The sequence below is a fragment of the Muntiacus reevesi genome, chromosome 16 (assembly GCF_963930625.1).
Source record: "Muntiacus reevesi chromosome 16, mMunRee1.1, whole genome shotgun sequence".
Lineage (NCBI taxonomy): Eukaryota > Metazoa > Chordata > Mammalia > Artiodactyla > Cervidae > Muntiacus > Muntiacus reevesi.
Window position 1 is genome coordinate 34,841,018 of NC_089264.1, and position 27,769 is coordinate 34,868,786.

Below are 27,769 nucleotides of genomic sequence, written 5' to 3' on the forward strand. Positions count from 1 at the left end.
TGTGAAGATTAAATGAGATTTAGAAAAAACTGCACAAAACCTGAAGGCACTTAGAACACTGCCTGACAAGTACCAAGTACTCAATAAACATTAGCTACTATTATTGGTATTGGGGAAAGATTGAGGCTACCTTATGTTTTCCAAATATACATTATTTTATTGTCTTTATTCAACCCTGTGATATAGGTATTATTACCCTTAATTTGAGGTAAAGAAATTGAGGCACCCAAGGGTCAAATAGCTAAAGCTGTCGAGGTGAGATGAACCTTGGGTACATCTAGACTGGCTGTTGACTTTGTCATAAAATAGAATAATTAATGCATATTTCTTGGTCTAATATGGGTGATGACATGGAGAAGACTAAAATCTCATTCTGAATGAGGTTATAAGCTTTGGCTCTGTTGACATCATCTGTTATAATAGATGGCATGACAGCCAGAAGTGAAAAAAATCTAAGGCATTATATAATGAGTGATGTGTCATTTAATGCTCATTACACTTTAACTTCAGTTGCTCCCACGAATGAATTCTTATCTCTACAGTCAATAAAATGTTATAGTAGTCAGTAAGGTATCATAAGGTCAGTCTCAATAAACCCTTCTCCACTTTTACAACATACAGGTCAGGGTGGATAAGCCCCTGATTACATAAGATAAACTCATTTTTATTATTCAGTCAATAAATATTTATCACGTATCTGTTGTGTTCAAGGCTCTGAGCAAGGCAACATTTAGGAAATACACTAAGGTGGAGACATACTTTCTACTCTCATAATTCCCTTTAGTGACCCACAAGACATTCCGGCTTCTTTGTCTCTCACATTCAATGTTTTATCTGTTACCAGGACTGTAAATTCTCCTTTACGAGGTTTCTTTCCTCACAAATTTTTTTCCACCATAAAACTCTAGTTCAGTCTATTTTTTTCACTTCCAGACTGTTCACTGCTTTCCCACATCCACCAGCCATCCTATACATAAACAGATAACTCTTCCTAAACACCACTTTGACAGTGTCATCCCTCTACCCTAAACTTTCAATGGTTTCTCACTCTCAAGATAAATCTGCACTCTTGGTTTGGTCTTAGGGCCTCCACTTTTGACCCCAGAAGATTCTCTTATATTTCTGTTAATATGTTTCTAAGAATACAGCCATTGAGCTACTTTTTGGTGAAGAGCTTCCATGAACAAATGCTGCATATGTGTTCTGCAATGATAAAACCTACTTAATCAACTTGTTTTAATCTAGCATCTCCTCATCTTTCTTTTCCCCATATCATGTGTTCATAAAGTTTTTTGTTTAAGTAAACTTTTAAATTGCAATATAACATACATACAGAAAAAGCAAAGAAAATCTTAAGTAAACAATTTGATGTATATTTAAAAAGTGAACATATCTGTATATCTGCCACCCTAACCTCTTTCTCTCTCTGTATATACGTATACATATTTTTATATTTGTTTATTATCAATATCCCAGAAATTCCCATTATGTTCTACCCTAGTCATTGTCCCTTTCAAAGATAACTACTCATCTTACTTTTATCACTATACATGAGTTTTGTCTATTTGGTTTTTTTTTTTTTTTTTTGGCTTGTTTATTTTTATTGAAATATAATTGACATATAACAAATACACACACAAATATATATATGCATATATATGATCTGAGTAACAGATATACAAGTGTGCTTACTTTGTAAATATACATCAAGCTGTTTACTTAGATTTTCTGTACATTTTCTATATGTGTATTATACTTCAATTAAAAAGTCTGAAGACTTTATAGATATGTAAAATTTAGTTTAGTGAACTCTCAACGTTTAAACTTTCAGTCTATTTTTCAAGGACAAATATTACATTTCGTGCTCCACTTTCTAACTCTGCAGATTAATTATCTGTACCTAATTATATACATTTTTCCCTCTACTATGCTTATTTTTTAGGGCTTGACTACCTCTGTGAACTTTACAACCAAATGAATTATTTGGTCTCTTGTCTGCTACATAAAGAAAATGATTAGAATCAAGGTGATCTGGCTTCACATCTGTCTTCAACACCTCCACCACACCCTGCTCCCTCACCACTCCCCTCCCCCCTCCCCCATTATGCTGTCTCTCTCTGTATTAATTCCAGCCTCTTTTCTCCATACCCATAAAAGACATTGATAATCGGTTTTTGGTATTTCTCTTCTTTCCAGGATGGTCACTACCTTGGTAGAGTCTGTGTTTATTTAGATGACCAATCCATCACCTTAGTTAGCTTTTGTGTTCTTTGATCTCAACTTAACCTTCAGTGTAGGTAGAATTCTAAAGATCCCCTTCACTCCCCAGGGTCCAAGTGTCCACTGGTCACTTAACCAAGCATTAATCTAGGAACTGCTCTGAGAAATTCTGAAGTTGTGACTGAAGTTCCAAATGAGTTCACCCCAAAATAGTAGAATTATCTAGATGGGCCTGATGTAATCACACAAGCCCTTTGAAAAGAGGGTGATGAAATCCAAGAGAAGTTTGAGGACGTGCTTTGAGATAAAGAGGAGTCACATGAGAAGAAATGTGGGCAGCCTGAAGAAGATGGTTGACTTGTCAGCAAGGAAACAGGGGCCTCAGTCCTAAAACTACAAAGAAATGGATTCTGCCGACAATCCGTCCTTAGCAGATTCTTCAGATGGAAGTCTTCAGATAAGAATCCACCTGACCGATACTTTGATTTGGATTCATGCTAACCTAAGCAGAGCCCAGCCTAGCCCACCTAGATTCCTGACCTCCAGAATTGTGAAATAATAAATGAGTGTTGCTTTAAGATGCTAAACTGATGCCAAGTTCTTACTCAGCACTAGAAGACAGATACACCTTTCTTCCATTTCTGTAATGCTACTGTCACGTTCAAGCCATGGGACCTTGTCAAGCATGGATTGCTAATATAATATGCCAGTTTCCAATTCAGTGCTTCACCCTCTGGTTTCAGCTCTTCGGCCTCCAAGTGACCCTAATTTAGATCCCCTTACCACCTCTCTCTTCCTGCCTACACTTTTCTGTGATGAACCACTTAACCTGCTCAAACTCTCACTCCATTTTTCTATTGCCTTACCCACCCAGCAAAACCACATCACATCCTCAAACTTATTCAGCCTTCTAACCTGCTCTAGCTTTACTTCTCTGTGACTGGGGAAGCCATGTCCATTTGTAACTCTGATGTCACCACATTTATAGAATCCAGTCTTAGGAGCCTTGGTGCCTAGCAATCTCTCTTTAGGTCCCTTGGAAGAAACACTTTATGTCTACCAATTTAGGTCTAGTGGTGGTGGGGCAGGAGCTGAAAGTTAATTGACAACAGATTAAAGGAAAAAAGATAAGGTCCTGGGGTTTACAGACCAGTTTAATAGGGGAAAGTGGGGTGGGGAGAAAGGGATTCTATGGGAAAACAAAGGACTTTTAGGAAAGACAAGTAGGCTTTTAGGGAAAGAAGCAAAGATATTTCTTTCAATTTTCTCTCTTTTCCCTAATTAAAACATTTATCTACATAAGGACACATCTTGACTCCCTCCCCTTTTGTCACAACTTAAAAATATATAATATTTGCTTTTCTTTTCTAATTCCTCTGAATTCTAAATCTATTCTGTTTTTTACGTTACCTGATAAACCACCTTTTCTTCTTTATGGCTTGTCTTCTTGGCATGCACACCTATTCTGGCCTAATTTAAACCAAACAAGAAATATTTTCTCTGAGCCCCAAGATACTCTTTTGATATTCTGCTTTCTCTCACCTTCCTTTTATAGTGAGACTTTTGGAAAGTGTTGTTTATACCCTGTTTCTATTCAGAAACTTAACTGTTCTCTCACTGAATTGATCGAAAGCCCCTGGTAGCTGATGAGTAGAGCCATGGTGGGCGGTCATGGTGCATACAGCCTCTTGCACTGGTTTTTATTTTCTTCAACTTAAGTAATAGTGAAAATAAATACACTGGGAACCAATACAGATATTATATTCCCAAATGCCCCCGGGGCTGTAATAAGCCCTGCCTGACACCTGACATCTCACACACTAGGAAAGTAATGCTTAAAATTCTCCAAGCCAGGTTTCAACAGTACATGAACCATGAATTTCCAGATGTTCAAGCTGGTTTTAGAAAAGGCAGAAGAACCAGAGATCAAACTGCCAATATCTGTTGGATCATCAAAAAAGCAAGAGAGTTCCAGAAAAACATCTTCTTCTGCTTTATTGACTATGCCAAAGCCTTTGACTGTGTGGATCACAACAAACTGGAAAATTCTGAAAGAGTTGGGAATACCAGACCACCGGACCTACCTCTTCAGAAATCTGTATGCAGGTCAGGAAGCAACAGTTAGAACTGGACATGGAACAACAGGCTGGTTGCAAATAGGAAAAGGAGTACGTCAAAGCTGTATATTATCATCCTGCTTATTTAACTTATATGCAGAGTACATCATGAGAAATGCTGGGCTGGAGGAAGCACAAGCTGGAATCAAGATTGCTGGGAGAAATATCAACCTCAGATATGCCGATGACACCACCCTTATGGCAGAAAGTGAAGAGGAACTAAAGAGCCTCTTGATGAAAGTGAAAGAGGAGAGTGAAAAAGTTGGGTTGAAGCTCAACATTCAGAATACAAAGATCATGGCATCTGGTCCCATCACTTAATGGCAAATAGATGGGGAAACAGTGGAAACAGTGGCAGACTTTATTTTTGTGGCCTCAAAAATCACTGCAGATGGCAACTGCAGCCATGAAATTAAAAGACGCTTACTCCTTGGAAGAAAGGTTATGACCAATAGCATATTAAAAAGCAGAGACATTACTTTGCCAACAAAGGTCCATCTAGTCAAGGCTATGGTTTTTCCAGTAGTCATATATGGATGTGAGAGTTGGACTGTAAAGAAAGCTGAGTGCTAAAGAATTGATACTTTTGAACTGTGGTGTTGGAGAAGACTCTTGAGAGTCCCTTGGACTGCAAGGAAAGCCAACCAGTCCATCCTAAAGGAAATCAGTCCTGAATGTCATTGGAAGGACTGATGTTGAAGCTGAAACTCCAATACTTTGGCTACCTGATGTGAAGAACTGACTCATTTGCAAAGACCCTGATGCTGGGAGAGATGGAAGGTGGGAGGAGAAGGGGATGACAGAGGATGAGATAGTTGGATGGCATCACCGACTCAACGGACATGAATTTGAGTAAATTCCAGAAGTTGGTGGTAGACAGGGAGGCCTGGTATGCTGCAGTCCATGGGGTCGCAAAGAGTCAGACATGACTGAGTGCCTGGACTGAACTGACACCTGAATTTGCTAAGGGGGAACTGTGTTCACCACTTGGAGAACACACTAAGGAATGGGCCAAGTCCTTACCACTTCCTTGCAGTTGGCAGCCAGGCAAGCAGATAGAGAAAGCTCAAGGGGGCTGGGAGAGGTTTGGAGGATATCAAGAATTCTTTGAGAAGGATGAAGAGAGCTTCTTATAGGTCCATATAAGAGCTTTGATAATAGGGTTGCCTGATTGATGGCATTATAGGCCCAGGAAGCTTGTTCCTTTAATGAGAAGATTGTTTTTGATTTTTACTTTTGTTGCCATTCTGTATAATAAATCATACCCTTTATACTTTATCAACATTACGTTAATCTGTGACCATCTGTTGCTGACATTCCATCAAGCACTGATACCCCTGTGAACGCCATACAAGCAAACACCCTTCACTGGTGTGATGATTGGAAAGGAATATTAGGCTCCCTCCCTGCCCCCACTGCAAAATCTCCCAGTTATTTTTAGAGTTTTCAAAAGGGCGGCTCAAGTGATTTTATGAATAAGACTATTGGCTTCCTTCCTGAAGGCATTTTTTCTGAATCATCTAGTTATGCCTATGTGCACTGCCTACAAAAACGCATGGTGACACCTCGGCCCTTCTAGTGATCATTTAAGATCGCCAATGATACCACTCTAATGGCCAAAAGCAAAGAGGAATTAAAGAGCATCTTGATGAGAGTGAAGAAGGAGAGTGGAAAAAGCTGGCTTAAAATTTAACATTCAAAAAACTAAGATCGTGGTATTCAGTACCATCACTTCGTGGCAAATAGATCAGGAAAAAATGTAAACAGTGGGAGATTTTATTTTCTTGGGCTCCAAAATCATTGTGAATGGTGACTGCAGCTATGAAATTAAAAGAAATGTGCTCCTTGAAAGAAAGGCTATGACAAACCTAGACAGCATATTAAAAAGCAGAGATGTCACTTTGTGAACAAAGGTCCATATAGTCAAAGCTATGGTTTTTCCAATAGTCTGATGCTGAGAAAGATTGAGGGCAGGAGGAGAAGGGGGAGAGAGAGGATGAGATGGCCGGATGACACCACTGACTGAGACATGAGTTTGGGCAAACTCCAGGAGATAGTAAAAGACTGGCAAGCCTGATGTGCTGTAGCTCATAGGGATGCAAGGAATCAGATACGGCTTAGCTACTGAAGGGCATCAATGGTATGTGTGTCAAAGGTGTGAACTCCAGTTGACCTCAGAGTTTTCAGTTGGGAAATCCTGACTTTGATAAGTCTACGATTTGACTGTAAGGCATGTAAAATATGACTATGACTTCAAGGGCAGAGTCAAATGGGACTGAGCACAAAGCAGCCTTAAATTGTTGGGAGACTGAATTTGGCACCAACTTTTTGTGGGAAATTTAGCTATATGTATTAAAAACTTTTAAATGAGCATACCTTTTGCCTCAGCAATTCCCTGTCTGGAGTTTACCTGAGTATGTGTGTAATGACAGAGCTTATAAAGATATTTTGTGAATAATAGGAAGATTGGTTAAAGTACATAACAAACACTGAATACCATATGCCCATTAAATATAAAGTTGTAGAAAGATTTTGAATGACAGGGAACCATGTCATTCCATGAACCATGAACATGTTGCATAATAGCAGTTTTACAAAATAATAATAGCAATAGCTACCATCTAGTGTGTGTGTGCACGCTTAGTTGTGCCGACTCTCCACAAAGCCCGCCAGGCTTCCCTGTTCATAGAATTTTCCAGGCAAGAGTACTGGCATGGGTTGCTGTTTCCTACTCCAGGGGAGCTCCTGACCCAGGGATTGAACCTTGGTCTCTTGCCTCTCCTGCATTCAGTTCAGTTCAGTTGCTCCGGTGTGTCCGACTCTTTGCGACCCCTTGAACTGCAGCACACCATGCCTCCCTGTCCATTACCAACTCCCAGAGTTTATTCAAACTCATGTTCATTGTGTTGGTGATTCCATCCAACCATCTCATCCTCTGTCGTCCCCTTCTCCTCCTGCCCTCAATCTTTCCCAGCATCAGGGTCTTTTCAAATGAGTCAGCTCTTTGTATCAGGTGGCCAAGACTCAGCTTCAACATCAGTCCTTCCAATGAACACTCAGGACTGCTTTTCTTTAGGAAGGACCCCTGCATCGGCCAGCAGATTTTTCATCACTGAGCTACCTGGGAAGCCCCAGCATCTATTAAGTGCTATCTAATGACATTACATACATTATCAGTGCTTTACACACATTAGCTCAGTTAATGTAACTATCCTGAGAGAGCCTTTCCCCTGATTACCAACAACCACTTAAAGACTAAGGAACTAGTTCAGGTCTCCAGGGTTTGGGAGAGCCAAAATTCAGACACAGACTATCTGACTCCAGAGATGATGATGTTCATCCCTGTACTTTGTATACAAGCCCATTTTTGTTTTTTAAGAAAATATGTATGCAGAAAAAAAGACTAAAAGCAGATGGTTTGTGGCTGATGGGTACAGATTATTTTCATCTATTTCTTGATATGTAATAACAGAGGGACAAAAAGCTTAGTTAAATGGAAAGGAAAGACTGTTAGATTAAGAACACATCTAGGGACTTCCGTGGTGGTCTAGTGGTTAAGACTCTGTGCTCCCACTGCAGGAAGCATTGGTTTGATCCCTGCCCCGGAACTAAGATCTTCATTGGCTGAAACAGTGGGTGCTGTGGGGTCAAAAAAAAAAAAAGAGAACACACTTAGTAGTTGTCCCAATAACCAGGCACTATGAATACTGGGCAGTTATTCTGTTCAGAGAGGGTGAGCAGAGGACAGTGGTCTGAGAAACTGAGTCCCCATTTATCCTCCTAACTTTTGACCTTGTGCAAAATGGCCTCATTTGGACCAGGTGGGTCATCTTAAAATCAGGAAGGTAGTCTTTAGGTTCCTTCCTCCCTAATATTCTGTTACCTAAAATACCCAAACACTAAATGAGAAAACAGGCATTTGAAAATAGTTGATTTTGTTCAGTCTCTAAGTTGTGTCTGACTCTTTCTGACTCCATGGACTGCAGCCGACCAGGCTCCTCTGTCCATGGAATTCTCCAGCAAGAAGATTGAGTGGGTTGCCATTTCCTTCTCCAGGGGCTCTTTCTGACCCAGAGATCAAACCTATGCCTCCTGCTTGTAGGTGGATTCTTTACTACTAAGTAGGCAAATTCTTTACCACTGAGCCACCTGTGAAGCTTAGCCCCAAATAAAATGTTAACTTAAAAGTTAAAACGACTCATTTCTTTACAATGCAATGCAATTGTGAAATGCTGGCTTTAATCTTAAATTTTCGAACAGAATTGATGGCAATGATCCGCTTGAGAAAGCGTTAGGAAGAGGTTATGAACTCTTTTCCTGAATCTGCACACTCTCACAGCTTTTCTACACAATCAGACTATTAAACAGATGCATGTATTACAGGATTGTGAGGAACATATTCAAACTATTCGTTGCAATACTTTCTTTTATTTTTCTTCTTTTTTTTTAAACTATTCGTTGTAGTATTTTCATTCAAAAAGTTTTGTTTACCCCTCTGGACACCCTTAGATTCAGTTCCTGATTTTATTGGCCCTGGGACGCAGGGACCTCATTTCTCAGAAGCTCATTCATTAGAGACTGCCTGCTTGCCCTGGGGGTGGACAATATGTGTGACAGGAAAAAACCTCGGTGCCAGGGTCCCCTGGTACTTAGGGGTGTGGGACACTGGCAGTGGCCAAATCCGCCCAGGCCAGACCAGGTATCGGTCCGCCCGGGGTAGCATTTTCTGGTCTCCAGGGGTACTCCCCACTGTCTATTTCATACCAGCCCCGGAAGCAGAAGTTGTAGCTTCGTCCCCGCAAGCCCAGGAACAGTCTTCTCCCTGACCCCTTCCCCGAGGCGGGGTGACGGTCAGGTCCAGTACTTGGCGGGGTCCACTAATGACACTAGCGTGCTCTCAGCCCAGACGCCGGGCGCTTATCGCAGTCAGGCAGGCAGCGCCACGCCTTCACGGGCCCTCGGGCATCGACCCCGAGGGAGCTGGGGTGCGAGGGAGGGGCCGCTGCCGGGCGCCGTCCGGGTCAGCAGTCTAAAGTTTGCCAAGTGAAGCTGGAGCCGGTGCTGCCTGCGCCCGCTCGTCGGCCCCCGACCGCCGGCTCGCCGCCCGCTCTCTCCGACGTGACGGTAACCCGGGGCCCGTGCCTTCCCAGGTCAGCCGCTGCGCCGGTGAGTGCGGGGCTAGGGGGGCGCGCGGGCGCGGTGGGCGGGCTGCCGCGGGGGCCGTGGCGTCGGTCCGGGCGAGTCGCCCCCGGCCGGGCTCTGCCGCCAGCGCGGACCGTGTCCTGAATCCCGCGCCGTCCTGAGCGCGAGTCCCGAGCGCGCGAGACGCTAGAGGGAGTCCCCGGCGGTCAGACAGGGACTGTGGGGACGCTGGATGGAGGAAAGGAGCCAGGGAGTTTTTGTAAAAGCTTTTCACCATTTAGGAAGCACTGGACGGATGCCTGATGTCATTGTTAAGTAGGAGCTGCTTCCGTAGGATATATTTGGAGGGTCCGGCTGACTCAGCGTTTTATATAAATGATTGTTCGTGCTCTGCCTCTGAGCACAACAGCTCCTGAGATTGAAGCCCTCGGTTAAAACTGGACCGCTGACTGAGTGAGTAAATTGTGAAAACCGTTTGGAATATGTGGCATGAAAGGTTCGTGGCTATTGCGTGTGCGTTTGGTAGGCAATAGAAAACTGTACAATTGAAATGACTGGGTTTTAATTATTCACTCTCAGTTTCATTTGAAAGTGAGTATGAAACAGGCTGGAAATTTAGGCTCCCCCCTCCCCCCCCGCCCCCCAAGAAAACAGCTCCTTGGTGCAACCGATTTCGTGTCTGGTACTGTGTGTCGAAAATTCATGCTTTTGAACTATGGTGTTGGAGAAGGCTCTTGAGAGCCCCTTGGACTGCAAGGAGATCCAACCAGTCCATCCTAAAGGAGATCATTCCTGGGTGTTCATTGGAAGGACTGGTGCTGAAGCTGAAATTCCAGTACTTTGGCCACCTCATGCGAAGAATTGACTCACTGGAAAAGACCCTGATGCTGGGAGGGATTGGGGGCAGGAGGAGAAGGGGAAGACAGAGGATGAGATGGTTGGATGGCATCACCGACTCGATGGACATGGGTTTGAATAAACTCCAGGAGTTGGTGATGGACAGGGAGGCCTGGCGTGCTGCGATTCATGGGATCGCAAGGATTCGAACACGACTGAGCGACTGAACTGAACTGAACTGAGTGTGTGCTAGTCAGTTGGTAAAACTCTTACCTTTCCCCAAATGTATGATATTGGATAGATAAAAAGTTATTGAGTATGGAGGTAGCAGAGAAACTTGTTAATATTGGTACCTTTAAAGGGATTAGCCGGTATAGTCTATGCCTATTTTTTCTTCCTAGGACATAAAGTTTGTGCACAACTTTGGTTGGTGTGCTAAAGCATTATTGAGCTGCTCTTTGTAATTTTTCTGTGGATAGTTGACTCAGTGATTAACTTCAAAAAATTAACCAGCTTATTAAAAATACTTACTAAAAATGCTACTGAAGTTAGAATACAGAAAAATACATAACCAAAAAAGTTAGATTGTAAATCTAGCAAACAGTTAAAAAAAATACCCATGATGTTGCTTCATTTGATTTTCTCACTCAGTGGTAGAAATATAAAAGCTGATTCCACTTTCAGGAAAAAAAAGATTTATAGTAACAAATGGTTATTGGTCATCTTTGTTCTGGACCCTGAACATTTAGCTAGAACTCCTTTAGGTGCTGTTGCATTAAAATAATATTAAAATACACTTACAGCCAAAATGAATTTCTCCATTTATTTGTGTTAAGCGTTCATGAGCTTTTGAGGCAACCCTAAGTATTACAAATGGAAAGGGAAATGCCCCAAGAAAAGAGTTACTGTGGGGAGTACATTTGAATGTATGTGGACAGCAAATTAAAGTTATATCTTGAAAGCTAGAATAAAAATGGACCAATCAGTCACACAATTCAGAGAGGGCAAAGGCAGGAAGTATACACGAGCTCCTTAGAGAGGCTTTTCCTGGCATCTACTTCTGAGGGAAATGTCTTATATCCCCAGAAGCTACAGCCGAGACTGAAGTATAGCGGTGGGAGAGTCTCCTGTGTGCCCACCCATAGTACATGCAATCGGGCATTTTCTAGAACTTCTTGCTGTAGTTGTCATTCTCCTTACCGTAAGTATTGTGAGAAACACTCGTAGGATGCTAAGCCTCTATGGTCCCACATGCTGTGGTTTGATAGTTTGGGAATAAATCTGGATTTTATAGAGGGGCAGGTAGACCTTATGTCTTCAGATACTCTGTGTCTCTCAGGCATTTCTGACAGAAGTTTGGTATCAGTTGAAGGTTATATCAAATGAGAAGTTTTATTCTGTGTTGCTTACTGGGGTTAGAGGTTACGGTTGAGCTCTTGCAGTGAAACTTAAAGAACCTGAATGACCATCCTTGATACAGGATATACAGGTCTGTGCTATGCTGTGATTAGTCGCTCAGTCATATCTGACTCTTTGCGACCTCATGGACTGTAGCCTGCCAGGCTCTTCTGTCCTTGGAGATTCTTCAGGCAAGAATACTGGGTTTCCATGTGGGTTTCCATGCCCTCCTCCAGGGGGTCTTCCCAAGCCAGGGATCGAACCGAAGTCTTCCTCTTTGCAGGTGGATTCTTTACTGTCTGAACCACCAGAGAAGCCCAAGAATACTGAAGTGGGTATCCTATCCCTTCTCTGGGAACCCTATTCCGACCCAGGAATCAACCAGGGTCTCCTGCATTGCAGGTGGATTCTTTACCAGCTGAGCTACCAGGGAAGCCCATATAGGTCTACAGTAAGCTAAAGTTTATCCTTTTAAAAAATCAGTTCTGAGTTCAGGATGTGAACCAATAATGATGGAGTATCTAGATGAATTTGGCTTCATAGTTTTTTTTTCTTTCCAACAGCAGTTTTATGAGATCTAATTCACCTATCATACAGTTCATACCTATTTAAAGTGTACATTCTCTGCAGTCTTCACATTTTCATCATTCTCGCCCCTAACAACCAATTAACACTCACTCCTCCTTCTCACCATAATCCCTTTAACCCCTGTAGTTTTTTGGAAACCAGTGTTCTGCTTCACAAGGAGACTATTAGAATGTGGACATCTAATTTTTGAGCCACATACTTAGCTTGTTTATAGAAATAAGTAAAATATTCAGGGAATCGTATCATTGAAAGTTAGTGGTGTTCTGTTGTTTAAAATGGGTGTGAGTGCAGCAGAAGTGCTGCCTGCATCCCAATTCCAGTGAAGAAGTTTTGTTTTTGGCAAGAAGGGTGGAATGAAATCTTAAAACTCCATTGAAAATGCTGATTACTAGCTCAGTACCTTTGCAACTGAAAAGACCTGTTACTCTTTAGAGCAATGGTTGGCTGGAAATTACTGCTTAGATGCAGTCAGCAGTAGGTAGTTCTCTGTCATTTCACAGGATTTAAGTTCTTATCTGGAAGGAAAAAAACGAAAGTCTCTAGAACGCAGCAAGCCCTGTTAGCTCCCTCTGAAGATACTTGAGCTGAGTGTCTTACAAGGAAAGAGGAAAGATTGCCTGAGGGGGTACCCAAACTTCAGATGTTTTGTACAGGAGACCTGTTTCTTCTCTTCTTGTCTTGCTGCGTGGGCAGTTCTACGCTGACCACACCCTGACTTCACCCTGCTGCTGCTGCTGCTGCTAAGTCGCTTCAGTCGTGTCTGACTCTGTGCGACCCCATAGATGGCAGCCCACCAGGCTACCCCGTCCCTGGGATTCTCCAGGCAAGAACACTGGAGTGGGTTGCCATTTCCTTCTCCAATGACTTCACCCTAGAGGAGTGAAAAGAAGGGACGCAAAAGGTAGAGGGACCACACAGAATCCTTAGAAAGGGAGAATAAAGTATTTCATTTTACAACCTTTCCTCCACCATCCCATATTAGTTTGGAATGCCATATGAGAGTTGGACCATAAAGAAGACTGAGCGCTGAAAAATTGATGCTTTCAAAATGTGGTGTTGGAGAAGACTCTTGAGAGTCCCTTGGACTGTAAGGAGATCAAACCAGTCAATCCTAAAGGAAATCAACCCTGCATATCCATTGGAAGGACTGATGCTGAAGCTGAAGTTCCAATTCTTTGGTCACCTGATGTGAAGAACAGACTCACTGGAAAAGACCCTGATCCTGGGAAAGATTGAAGGCAGTAGGAGAAGGGGACGACAGAGGATGAGATGGTTGGATGGCATCACCATCTCAATGGACATGAGTTTGAGCATGCTCTGGGAGTTGGTGATGGACAGGGAAGCCTGGTGTGCTGCAGTCCATTGGATCGCCAAGAGTCAGACACGACTGAGCAACTGAACAGAATTGAAATTAAAAAAATTTTGAGAAGCTGAAGCAGTAGCTATATTTTCCATCCGCACTTTTCTCCAGTACTTTGGCCACCTGATGTGAAGAACGAACTCATTGGAAAAGACCCTGATGCTGGGAAAGATTGAGGGCAGGAGGAGAAGGGGTGACAGATGAGATGGCTGGATGGCATCATCAATTCAATGAATGTGAATTTGAGCAAATTCTGGGAGATAGTAAAGGACCGGGAAGCCTGGCGGATTGCAGTCCATGTGGTCGCAAAGACTCGGACATGACTGTGACTGCACAGCAACAACAAAGATAAAATTAGCAGGTTTTCAGAATTAATAAAAGGAAATGGGCATTAACTGGTGAATGCTTGCTGTCTGCAGGTGGTTTTTATATTTATTCTCATTTTTTGTTCATGCCAACCCTTTCAGGGAGGTATTAGAGTTTGGTACTTACAGAGGAGGAGGCAGAGAATTGACAGGGTTTTTTATTACCAGGACAAAGTACTTTATTAAAGTTCACCAACCCTTTCTTTTTTTTTTTTTTTAAACTTAGCCTGGTCATTTGTTTCACATTTTCTTTCCATGTTCACAAGCAGCACAGTTTATTGTAAAGGCGTGCAGGGACAGTGAAAAGAGCCTGTGAGAGCAGGGAGCCCCAGACCTACCTAACTTGGGTCTAGTTACTGTGCCATGAAATCTCTTCATCTCTCTGGACCAGTTTCTTCATGGGACTAAAGAATTTAGGAATTTGAGCAAGAGTGGTCTGATTTTATTTAAGGAGTCCAGAAGTGGAATATGGGTTAGTAGAAATTGCCAGAATAGCAGTAAGTGTTAGGTATGCTGAGAATTCTTAGTATTTTTATGTGATCTGACAACAAAGGATTCTGCAAACCATCTATTTTGATTTAGAATCTTTCTGATCCATTTCTCCTTTTCATAACATAGGGAGACTGTTATATGTCTTTCTAGGATATCTCATATAATATTAATAGTTACCCCAAATAAACGTATGTACTTCAGAAACCTAAAGTAACAGGCTAGCTGTAGTTAGAAACCTAATAGTATCATTTCAGTTATCGCTTCAATTTAATAATACTGTTATTATCATGCCAAACCATTCACTGCTTCCATCTGGAATCTAAGCTATGAGTATAATCCATTTGACATGTGCAGTGTTTATACCCAGCTATTACTAGCAACCTAGGGCCAGGTGACTCATTACCTTTGCTACAGTGCATGTGGTGTTTAACTCTTTCCTCTAGCTACAAGCTATTCCTGGTGTTCTGATTTCATACTTAGATGTATACCTTCCCTCTCCCCCAGTGAGATATGTTCTATCTAGCCTCCTAGAATGCCACCCCTACCCAGAAGTAAATTCAAATGGTTTGAATTTTTCAACAGAAATAAAATTGCTATTCTCTCCCTCTATAATATGAGAAACTAGGAAAAGAGATCTTTGGTGCATTAGTCTTTATAAAACAGTGCTTTTCCAAATATATACAGCTGTGGCTGGGTTGCATAGGTCTTGACGAGGAAGTTTTAAAGAACAAAGATGGCAGTTTAAGTCTAATATTACATTAGCATTATAAACATTGAAAAATATTGGGGTTATTGTTTTTTTAATTTTTAATTTTGGAATCATTTTTAGACTTACTTAAATGTAGAAAACGGTACAGAGAGTTCCTATAACATCTTATGTAACTATAGTACCATCGTTGAAACTAAACTATAAACTTACTTGGATTTCATCAGCTTTTCGCTGTCTTTTTTTCTACTCAGGATCCAGCCTCAGAGCTCACATTGCATTTGATTGTTGTATATCCTTAATTTCCTTCAAACTGTGACAACTCCTCAACCTTATATTGTTTTTCCTGACCTTGACACTTATAATGAATACTGTTCAGTTATTTTGTAGAATGTCTTGCAATTAATACTGGATATTTTCTCATGATTAGATTGAAGTTATGCATTTTAGGAAGAAATTGGAGAAGGAAATGGCAACCCACTCCAGTATTCTTGCCTGGAAAATCCCATGGATGGAGAAGCCTGGCAGGCTACTGTCCATGGGGTGACAAAGAGTCAGACATGACTGAGCAACTTCACTTTCACTAGAAGTAATCCCAGTGCATCATATCAGGGGTACATGATGTCTTATTACTGATGTAAACTGATGTAAACTCTGGGTAAGTGCTGTTTGTCAGGTCCCTGATGGTTAACATTTTTCCTTTTGTATTTAATATATATCATGGGAGAGAAACTTGGGCCTTGCAAATATTCTGTTTCTCCTTAAGTCTTTATTCACTAGTTTTAGGCCATTGGTGCAACTGGATGTACATGGTACTGTGTTGTTCTAACAGTGATTTAAAGATTGTTTTTCTCATTACTTCTCTTTATTAATGAGAATTTTATAAGCAAGAGCTGTTCCTTCATTTATTTATTCAACTGTATAAATACAGACTCATGGATATTTATTTTATTGTGTAAGTTATAATTCAATACAGTCATTATTTAATTGCTGATCAAATGGTTCTACCATTGGCCACTGGGAGCTCTTCTTTCAGGTTGGCCCCTGTGCCCTTTTGACATACCACCTCCCCATCCTCCCTTTAAAAAAAGCATCTCCTTGCTTTCTGATATCATGAAATGCTCCAGGCTCATTTTTCTATTTTCCATGCCCCAACCCTGACATCAACCATTTTTCCAAGGCACTCTGTTTCCTTGTTTTGGAGGCTGTTATTATAAGAAACTAAGATCTGGGTACTAGGTGTGTTACTGAAGTTGCTTTGAACTTTTTTTAAGTTTCATAGATTTGTGACTTAGCAAATGCATATCTACAGGAAGAGTAATGCTTTAAATTTCAAAGACTCTGGAGACCATAGTGCCGATTTGCATTCAGTCTCTTATGAGAAAGAAATAAAACTGGAAGGGCTAGAATTTTAAAAGTTCCCAGTTTTTCTCAAATGAAGACCTGTAAGTGTTTATAAATCAAATAGAATAAACACATTAATTTTTATTTACTCAGGCTCTGGTAAGAAAGTAGCTTGTTATTTACTGACTGTATGTGAAGGGGAGATATGCATAGATTATATCTTTCAGAAATGCAAAATGTCTTTAAATGAATTGTGAGATCCTGGCCCCCACTTCCCCACACGACAAAGATTTCTGAGTAAGTCTTTGAGCCTACTTTCTCATTCTGAAAACAAAGGTTTTAGGCAAGATTTTCATTTCTCTTGTCTCTTAGTGGGCTCAGAGGACCCCTTAATATCCAGAAATTATGGACCCTTTCTCTATATTTTAGTCATAATTTTAGTGTGTGTTTATTGGTTCACTGGTTTAAAAGATTCAGTTTAATTTCAGATCTGATTTATGTTCATCATGCCAGCTTACTTTTAATATTGAAATTTACTCAGTTAAACTTTATTTTAATCTCAGCCAGTCCAGACCATGTACAGAAGTCTTTTCTAAGGGTTCTATTTCACAAACCTTCTTTAACTTTCTTTTTACTGTTAGGTTTTCTCCTATGCTTTTCCTTTCTCTCTCGCTAGGATAAAATTACTTTCTTTTCGCTCAACAAATTGTATTTTCATTTCTTATACCATTTTTCCTTTCATGCAAAGATGTTCTCCTTACCAATTTTAGTTGTCTCAATTACATGCATTAACCAGAATTTTAAATTTTTAAAATCCTTAATTTCTAGTGAAACCTAAGAAGTATGCAGTTATAAACTGTTTTTCATATTATTATTCTGTAGATTGGCAAAATCACAAATACTGTTTATGATTTCTAAAAAATGTGGTTTTTTAATAGAAAATTTTTCAATGTGATATTTTTATTAATAGACCTAAATATCTTCTCTGTAAAAAGGCAGCCTATGTTGAGTAATTAATGTTTCAGTATCTTATTTTATTTGGGAATGATCTAGACATTTAAACGGAGAAGGACATGGCAACCCATTCCAGTATTCTTGCCTAGAGAATCCCGTGGACAGAGGAGCCTGGTGGGCTGCTGTCCATGGGGTTGCACAGAGTCAGACACGATTAAAGCAACTTAGCATGCATGCATGCACTGGAGAAGGAAATGGCAGCCCACTCCAGTATTCTTGCCTGGAGAATCCCAGGGATGGATGAGCCTGGTGGGCTGCTGTCTGTGGGGTTGCACAGTCAGACATAACTGAAGTGACTTAGCAGCAGCAGTAGCAGCAGATATTTAATAATTTCCATCATTTTGCTTAATTTAGCAAACCTATAAATATTAAATCACCAAAAATCTGGAGAAACTATTTTTAAGTAGACAAACCATAAGACATAATTATTCTTAAAGAATTTACCTAAAAATTGTTACTCCATTTATATCTGTTGAATTATAATATGTTTAGATTACCCATGAAAACTAATGAGACATTACACAAAATAAGCCATCATTTCAAGATATTTTTCTTGAGAATTTTATAACAGGGATAGTATGACCTATTAACTTTTGGTAAACCTAGGTGCAATAAAAGTAAGAACGGTCTATATTCATTAAACCAACAAATTTAAACTTTAAAACTGATTATTAGTATAATACTGACTATTTCCCAGATCACAGGAACTTGAAATTTATTTGGGTTGGCTTTCTTTTAAGTAACTTAATAAAAAATTTTTTTTTTTATTTTTAAGGTTTTTTATTTCTAATTTTTTGGCCAAGCCCTGCTGCATGTGGGATCTTAGTTCGCTGACCAGGGATCATTCCTAGGCCCCTCGGCAGTGAGCACATACAGTCCTAACCACTGGACTGCCAGGGAACTTGCAGGCTAGTTTTTTATTATATTTTAAAAATATCAATTTGTAAGTGATTACTTTGTCAACAAAGGTCCGCCTAGTCAAGGCTATGGTTTTTCCAGTAGTCATATATAAATGTGAGAGTTGGACTATAAAGAAAGCTGATCGCAGAAGAATTGATGCTTTTGAACTGCGGTGTTGGAGAAGACTCTTGAGAGTCCCTTGGACTGCAAGGAGATCCAACCAGTCCATCCTAAAGGAGATCAGTCCTGGGTGTTCATTGGAAGGACTGATGTTGAAGCTGAACCTCCAATACTTTGGCCACCTGATGCAAAGAGCTGACTCATTGGAAAAGACCCTGATGCTGGGAAAGATTGAAGGTGGGAGAAGAAGGGGACGACAGGGCATGAGATGGTTGGATGGCATCACCGACTCAATGGATATGAGTTTGGGTAAACTCTGGGAGTTGGTGATCAACAGGGAGGCCTGGTGTGCTGTGGTCCACGGGGTGGCAAAGAGTCGGAAACGACTGAGCAAATGAACTGAACTTTTGCATAAGTTAAATACATCTTTTTTATATGTTTAATTTTGATAATATTAACTGGAGTTAGGAACATATCATATGTATAATGTACACACAGAAATATAAAAAGACATAACTAGAGACCTCTTAGCTTCATTTGAAAGTTATTGCATTATAAATTTACTAGTTTATAAATAACAATTTGAATAAGTTAAATATATTTGCTCAGATGACTAAAGCTTTCCACTGTTTTGGAGAATATTTTAAGGTTTGTATTTGTCCTTGATAAATCCTGAAGGAGGCTGTGAATTAGATTTGGTGAGGGATGCTTTCCAGCAGTTTGAGTTCAGCAAAGCCTGTTTCTCTCTCTCTCTCTTTTTTTTTTTTTTTTTTTTTTGTGCAGGTTCTACCTGATTGAGCTAATTCAGCTCAGTCCCAGGTCCTTGTGGGATGTACTTATGTTTCTGATATGTAGAGATTTGTAAGACAAGACAGTTGCTTTTAATTCCTCAGAGAACTGGTCTGCCACCTATATGGTACTGAAAGATTGATTTGCCCAACTACATTTTCTTTATTTGCTTCTTTATATCAGTAAAAAGATTTCCAACTACTGTGAAAATCAAGAGTTATATGTTCTAGAACTGTAGGGTTCAGTTTATCCTGCTTTCCAAACTTTGCACAAGCCTTTCAATAAAGGCCCTCTTTTTGAGTATATAAATTAAACCAGAGCAGTTTACCCTAGGCGCTAAAAGTCTTCATTCTTTTTATTAACTCCTGAATATTAACCCCCAGTTTTATTTCATATTGTGTGGGCTCAGGTGACCTTATTGATTTTCCTTAGTGTGTTTAATCAATGTTGCCTGAGGGGCAGATTTATAAGCCCTATCTTACACCAGGCAAGGGAGACCTAAGTTTATCCCATAAGATAATTGACAGAAGAGATTTAACCATCTTATATAAAGCCCATTTAAACATACCAACTTTTATACACATTCATCCCAATTCTCTCCGCTCTTATATCTGTGAATTTTAACCTCCATTAAGTCCCCATCAACCTATCTTGGTCTTATACAGAGTCCTAGAAATGTTTCCTTTTATCTTCCTGACCACGTTATCTATTTTTATATAAAAGGCTTTGGGTTTCCCAGATGAGGGGTTGAGCCAAGGGACTCAGGACCTTTCGTTGATATTTTAACTTGATTAATTGGCCTAACTGTTGCCCCAAGCAGTTGAATTTTCTAGCAGCCTTTTAAACATGTATATGTTTTGCTGTGCTTAATTGAGCAGTGTGTCTGACTTTTTGCAACCCCATGGAGTGTAGCCCACCAGGCTCCTCTGGCCGTGGGGTGTTCTCCAGGCCAGAATACTGGAGTGGGTTGCCAGGCCCTCCTCCAGGGGATCTTCCTAACCCAGGGATCGAACCCGGGTCTCCTGCATTGTAGGCAGATTCTTTACTGTCTGAGCCACCAAGGGAGCCCAAACTGGGGTAAATAGATTGGACTTGTTTGGGGTTCTTTAATGATGTGGACCAATAGGGAGTCCCTTTGGCCATCCAACCTTAGCTTGTATCAAAATGTTTGTTTTGATACATTTATTTATTGTTTTCTTTATCCCATTTCTTAACCACCTAAAGATTTTTATTGTTTTGGAACAAGTCCCTTTAAAATTTCTACCTTGTTGGGAAGATGTCTCTAGATTTTCTCTGCAGTTTTTTTCTATTCCTCTTAATCAACCTAATTAACAATCTAATGCTTTTATTGGCATCTGTAAGACCCATTGAGGGGAAATTGACCATAGATTCAGCTTCCCAAACTTTTTTTGTTGTTGCTCTTTGTTTGTCTTAAACTAAGGGAATTATTAAGGTTAGCCATTACATTTTTTTTGTATCCACTTTCTACTTTGGTCTTTTCATAGGTGCCAATAATCCAGCTGTTAATAGTGAGAGTTCTTTAAAAATTTACCAGTTTAGAAGTTTCTTCAATTTTAACCTCCGTTGTCTGGCCATTGTCAGAGCTCTCATAACACAGGGAGGGAAAAAAGGTCTTAAGAAGATCAGGTAAAACATTTATATCTCAAAGACACAGTGGGAGAAATGCTAGTTCCTCCTCTGAAAAGTTTTTTGTTCCTTTAAGGTCAGAATTCCGAGAAGATGTTTTACCAAGCTGGCTTTTTCTAGCTGCACACGCGCACGCAAAAATTAACTTTGGAGTGTTAAAAGAACCCACATTTGGTCCTTTTTAAAATGAGATTTTCTTTAATTCCCAACAAAGCAGGTACTTGTAGGAGTAAATTCTGTACATACATAATAAAGTCTTCCCACCGTCTCTCAACTGTGGTAATCGAGTTTTCAACTGAGCAAAATCTTTCCATTGTCAGTTCATCTGGGATAACCCAGGTACCTCTTCTTGAAAATAAGTTCAAGGAAAACCTACTCCTCCAGTGAGGATTTTATTCACCACCAAATAAAACTAAGGATAATCAGCCAATAGTGGAGATCCAGGACCCAGAAGAGACAAGTTTGGATGAGGGAGAGAAGTCTGTTCTGGGTCCCTTTGTCGCTAACTAAAACGGTCGACTGAAGAAAAACGCACAACCGAAAAGTTGCAAGTTAAGTTTTATTTGAGGACTTTACTGAGGACTGTGGTTCAGGAGACAGCCTCTCAGATCGCTCTGAGGAACTGTTCCAAAGACAAAAGAATAAGGGAGTAGCCAGGATATTTAGGAGATTTTGCTGAAACGAAAAACAACAGGAAAAGCCAAACCATGTAGTCAAACATCAAAGATAACTGATAGTCACAAAAAATAGACATTACTAGTTAATGATTTTAGTGCTTTTCTGTATGAGAAGATAAAAGATTCTGGGCTCACTGTAATGATTCCTGAGATATGCACCTTAACTATCTAGGGCCAGTGCCCAGAACACATAATGCTTCCTCTTTTCTCTATCCCAATTTCTCCTCAGCTGTACCAGGATGATTTGGGAAATGTAGCTTCAGTGGCTAATGGCTTGATCCTTGTTTATCAGAATAAGAGGCAACATTTTTTGTTTACTAGAATGGCAGGCAACCTTCCTTGTCCACGTCTGTCAGTTTCCTCTTAAATGTACATGAGTGCGAATGTAAATGTAAAATGAATATAAAGTGTAAGTGAGTTTCCATGGACCCAAAGCTGGACCATTATACTTATGCTTGTTTTCCCTTAATTGGGCAGATTTGGGGGAAGTAGAGAGTGGGGTTGCTTTGGAATGGGGCAAACAGTAGAGAGTCATTATAAAACTTCCATTGACTTTGGGAATAGGTGCCTTTTGCTTGTTGGAATGCTGGATCTTCCTTGCTCTCCCAGCCCCACTGTCTTGTGGATAAGGGCTGAGCACCAAGGGTACTTCTGGCATCCTAAGATATATATCTGAATACACTCTTAGAAACCAGATAATGTTTTTACATACAGTTTCAGAGTGCTTGTTTTGTGTCTGGTATTGTATTTAAGAGGTTTCCCTGGTGGCTCAGATGGTAAAGAATGTGCCTGCATTGCAGGACCTAGCTGTCATAGGCAGGACAGTGTCCCCATCTTGGCTCTTGAATGACTACAGTAGCCTCTGTGTGGTCTCCCTGCTCTGCTCCTCTCTCCAGCACCCCCACCCCCACCTCCAAGTCAGAGTGATCTTTTTAAACATAATTAGATTATGTTATTCCTCCACCCAGAAGCCAAAGCAAAGTTCTTACAGTGGCCTGAGGTATGGACACTGCCAGAGTTGACCTGAACCTCTGACTTCATATGCTATATTCTCCCTCCCTCTGCTTCAGTCTCACTGGCTGTGCTGTTCCTTAGGCTAGCACTTGATCTTGGCATCACACCTCCAGAGAGCCACCCTCAGGTTTCTGCTCAAAGGCCTCATTGGGAAGGCCTTCCCTGACTTCGTTTCCTCCTTCACTTTTATTTTTTTCTCTTTAGCACTACTGACTCTGACATTTTCATCAAAAGGAAAAAGGAATAGGAGTTAGGGACACACCCCGATGCAGTCAAAAATCCATTATAACTTTTGACTCCTCCAAAACTTAACACATATTTTGCATGTTATATGCATATCAATATATATTTTATCATTCGTGACATATCTTTGTTGATTTTTTTCAGTATTTCAAGTTTTTTCAAATTGTTGCAAATCTTGAAAAAAAAAATCTTCCAATATATTTATTGAAAAGAAACCCACAATACAAATGGACCTGCACAGTTCAAATCTATTTGTTCAAGGTATAGCGAAACACAGGTTCATATGCTTAACACACAGTGAGGCCAAACTGAAACACTGGAGTTTGGAACAGAGAAAGATTTATTTCAAGGACCAAGGAAAGAGAATGGGTGGCTATACTCAAAAGATGTGAACTCTGATGGTTTTCAGGGAAGTTTTTATAGGCAAAATTTGGGGTGAGAGCTGCAGGTGTGACTTCTAATTGGTTGGTGATGAGTTAACCTGGTGGTGTTTCAGGAATTTTGTGCTCAGCCTGAAGTTACCATTGTCCATCCTGGTGGGGGCCTTAGTTCCTATAGAAAAACTCAAAGATATTGTAATGTATATCCCTTGAGGAGGAACCAGGACCCTGACCCATGGCTGTGCTATTGTTTCTTGACTGCCTTTCCTTGGTTTCTGCGTTCCTTCACTCTTTTAATTAGCAACCGTTTGAATCTACCCTTTGAAACTCAGGGAAGGTCTGAGAAGCTGAAATTTTTTCCCTATAAACAAGAAACGGGATACAGAAAGACTTTTGTATGCAAGAGGGCCACACAGGGTCCTGCCAGGTTTCAAGGGTCAGTTGTAGTTCTATTATGTATAGTTGTATCTATTTAAAGAGAGGGTTAGGATTAAATTGAGGGACTTTCCTGGTGGTCAAGTGATTAAAACTCTGCCTTCTAATGCAGGGGGTGTGAGTTCAATCCCTGGTCAGGGAACTAAGAACCCAGATGTCTCAGGGTGTGGCCAAAAAGTAAAAAAATAGTAATAATAAAAAAAAAATTTTTTTAAAGATTAAATTTAAAAAGGAACAGGAAACAGATCTATGGTTGTCATGGACTAGGGTGGGAGAGGAAATTTCTTTGGGGTGATAGAAATGGTCTCTGTCCTACTTTTCATGGTTACATGACTGTATGCATCTTCAAAGTCCAAAAACTGTACTTAAAGAGGATGTTTGACTGTGTACAACACTGTTTACTATTGACACGTTTTGAATAAACATGACAAAAAACAGAGATTAGGCTGAACCATGAGTAGAGCTGGTGTTCTGTTGGAAGGAATGTTACCAAAACGTTCCCCCTCTTGTTTTTATCTGTTCCTTTTTCCTCTGTGTTGTGTGTGTTGTGTGTGTGTTAGTCACTCAGCTGTGCCCGACTCTTTGTGACCCATGTACCGTAGCCCACCAGGCTCCTCTGTCCATGGGATTCTCCAGGCAAGAATATCAGAGTGGGTTGTCGTTTCCTTCACTAGGGATCTTCCTAACTCAGGGATCAAACCCAGGTCTTTACCATCTGAGCCATAAGTCACCAATTCTCCGTGGATCCCTCACTGGCCTTACTGTGTATCTCCTCAGTGCAGGAAGGACGGGGATCTGTAGAATGAGTGAGGAAATGGCTGAGGGGACCCGTGGAGCTTCCACAGTCAAGTCTTAGCTCCCTACAGGGCATACGTCACCCTTAAGGGCTTTTCCTGTCTCTCCAGCCTAATTTTCTTACTGCTCTTTCCCTAAAGTTAAACTTTAATATAATGAACTTATCAACTGAAAAAAAGTCAAAGCCTAAAAGTTGAGGGTTATATTGTATTTGGTGGGAATTTTTAGGACTTCAGGCCTGGGAGGCAGCATTTCAAGTAGCCTTGAGAGAACTCCGAGGAGGTAGGGTGGAGGAGTCAGGTTATATAGATGTTTGCAACAAAGGACAGGTAGTCTGCACATTAAAAGTATTTTTGTGAATTAAAGAAAACCAGCTATCTCAAGTTAAGGAATTTAGCACTTTTCTGTATATGGCAAGATGCAAGCCTCTGAGCTCACTGAAGTCTTTCCTTTCGCATGCATCTCAGCTATCTGGGGCCAGTATATTGTGGTTTTTCACATCCAGAGTTCTTCTGAGCTCCCCATAGGGAGTTGCTGCAGCCTGGGGGCTGCCAGATCTTGCTGGTGTTCCTCTCCTTCCTGGGTGCCCTGGAGGGCTGGGTCACTGGTGACTGTGGCCTCATTGTTAACTGATATGGCAGGAAGTACTCTATTTCTCAAACTGCGTGCATTTCCCAGAGCAATCTCTTTCAGTTTAATGATTTTGCTTTCCTTTACTAGGACAACTTTCTTTTCCCTTCTCTCCTTCCCATATAACTGGTTAGTCTCCTTTAGGAGGCCACTTCTAACCACTCTGAGCCCCCAACCCCCACCCACCTGCCCTGCCACAAGCCATGTACTCCTTGAGAGATGAAACTGGTTTTAATCACTCAAGTAATTTTGAAGCTCTAGGCAAAGGGGTAGGGAAGACATTCCTGGCTGGAAATTCTGCTTTGAAACAGGATAATTATATTTTCTCTCAACTCCACCTGGGTTAATACGTGAGTTTTTAGGGGGTATTCATTAGGTTTTGTCCTTACCTTTCACAAAGTCCAGGTGAAATCTTCAGTGGTTTTTGTGTCCTTTCTAATTTGTACATGTAGTTTACATGTACAATAGAATTTAACTTCTCTAGATGACCTCTCTACATGGGGTGGTTAGTGACTTCCTCTAATTTGTGCTCAGAATATCTTTATGAAGCTACTTTGCTTACAGGGGTGTGGCATATTGTAATTTAGCCTTTCATTCAGTGGGAATAATTGAGAACATGGTATGAGTGACTCCAAAGGCTACAAAACTAAGGGACATTAGATCCCTGCTTTTACATATGCATATATGGCTTTCTGAAATGGCAGGTTTGCAATAAAGTCCAAAGGAGATAACTTTAAAATATTATTATTTCACTTATAATTTGGGAGATGGCTGAAGGCCAGAAAGGCATGAGAAGAATGTTCCTGCACTGTGAGCTAAGGCTAGAAAAAACATTTTACTGCTAATTTGCTTGATGAGCTGTGATCCAAATACTGGTCATACATTATTAGAGAAAGCTTTGTGACTATTATTGGAAAGCTTTGGAGGGTGGCTGGAAGGTTTATAGTTTATTTAAATTAATTATTTTTCTTTCATCAGCCCACCTTCAGTATTTGAAATTCGGAATAAAGTAGTCTGAAATTTACCATGAAAATGCTATGAAATTTATGTTATTGTTAGGGAAACATTAACTGCCCACTTTGGCCAGGCATGATGATAATTGCTTGCCTGAGTTGTCTCACAATAGGAGGTCCCGGTAAAGAAGGAGGTACTAACAGAAACAGAAGATGTTAAGAAGAGGTGGCAAGAGCACACAGAAGAACTGTACAAAAAAGACCTTCATGACCCAGATAATCACGATGGTGTGATCACTCACACCTAGAGCCAGACATCCTGGAATGTGAAGTCAAGTGGGCCTTAGGAAGTGTCACTATGAACAAAGCTAGTGGAGGTGATGGAATTCGAGTTGAGCTATTTCAAATCGTGAAAGACGATGCTGTGAAAGTGCTGCACTCAATATGTCAGCAAATTTGGAAAACTCAGCCGTGGCCACAGGACTGGAAAAGGTCAGTTTTCATTCCCATCCCAAAGAAAGGCAATGCCAAAGAATGCACAAACTACCACACAATTGCACTCATATCACACTAGTAAAGTAATGCTTAAAATTCTCCAAGCCAGGCTTCAGCAATACATGAACTGTGAACTTCCAGTTGTTCAAACTGGTTTAGAAAAGGCAGAGGAACCAGAGATCAAATTGCCAACATCCACTGGATCATCGAAAAAGCAAGAGTTCCAGAAAAACATCTATTTCTGCTTTATTGAGTACGCCAAAGCCTTTGACTGTGTGGATCACAATAAACTGGAAAATTCTGAAAGAGATGGACATACCAGACCACCTGACCTGCCTCTTGAGAAGCCTGTATGCAGGTCAGGAAGCAACAGTTAGAACTGGACATAGAACAACAGACTGGTTCCAAATAGGAAAAGGAGCACGTCAAGGCTGGATATTGTCATCCTGCTTATTTAACTTATATGCAGGGTACATCATGAGAAAGACTGGGCTGGAGGAAGCATAGCTGGAATCAAGATTGCCAGGAGAAATGTTAATAACCTCAGATATGCAGATGACACCACCCTTATGGCAGAAAGTGAAGAAGAACTAAAGAGCCTCTTGATGGAAGTGAAAGAGGAGAGTGAAAAAGTTGGGTTAAAGCTCAACATTCAGAAAATCAAGATCATGGCATCCGGTCCCATCACTTCACGGCAAATAGATGGGGAAACAGTGGAAACAGTGACTGACTTTATGTTTCTGGGCTCCAAAATCACTGCAGATGGTGATTGCAGCCATGAAATTAAAAGACGCTTACTCCTTGGAAGAAAAGTTATGACCAACCTAGACAGCATATTAAAAAGCAGAGACATTACTTTGCCAACAAACGTCCGTCTAGTCAAGGCTGTGGTTTTTCCAGTGGTCATGTATGGGTGTGAGAGTTGGACTATTAAAGAAAGCTGAGCACCGAAGAATTGATGCTTTTGAACTGTGGTGTTGGAGAAAACTCTTGAGAGTCCCTTGGACTGCAAGGAGAGCCAACCAGTCCATCCTAAAGGAGATCTGTCCTGGGTGTTCATTGGAAGGACTGATGCTGAGCTGAAACTCCAATACTTTGGCCACCTGAT

At 40.7% G+C, this 27,769-nt stretch overlaps 1 protein-coding gene across 7 annotated transcripts in view; it reads left to right on the forward strand.

The window, feature by feature from the left end:
• The window catches only part of ABCG2 (ATP binding cassette subfamily G member 2 (JR blood group)), a 130,248-nt gene that overhangs the window by 49,694 nt on the left and 52,785 nt on the right, over window positions 1-27,769 (forward strand). The window contains exon 1 of one of the 7 annotated variants that reach the window (XM_065907167.1): window positions 9,264-9,503. The exons of 3 other annotated variants lie outside the window; for them this stretch is intronic. Coding sequence is in view for 1 of the 4 variants with exons in the window: in XM_065907164.1 (XP_065763236.1) it covers window positions 9,962-9,975 (14 nt within the window). In the remaining 3 variants the exon portion in view is untranslated. Of the gene's footprint in view, window positions 1-9,263; window positions 9,504-9,872; window positions 9,976-16,846; window positions 16,867-27,769 lie in introns of those variants that run through there. 3 more of the 7 variants (XM_065907168.1, XM_065907164.1, XM_065907169.1) reach the window with 3 other exon arrangements.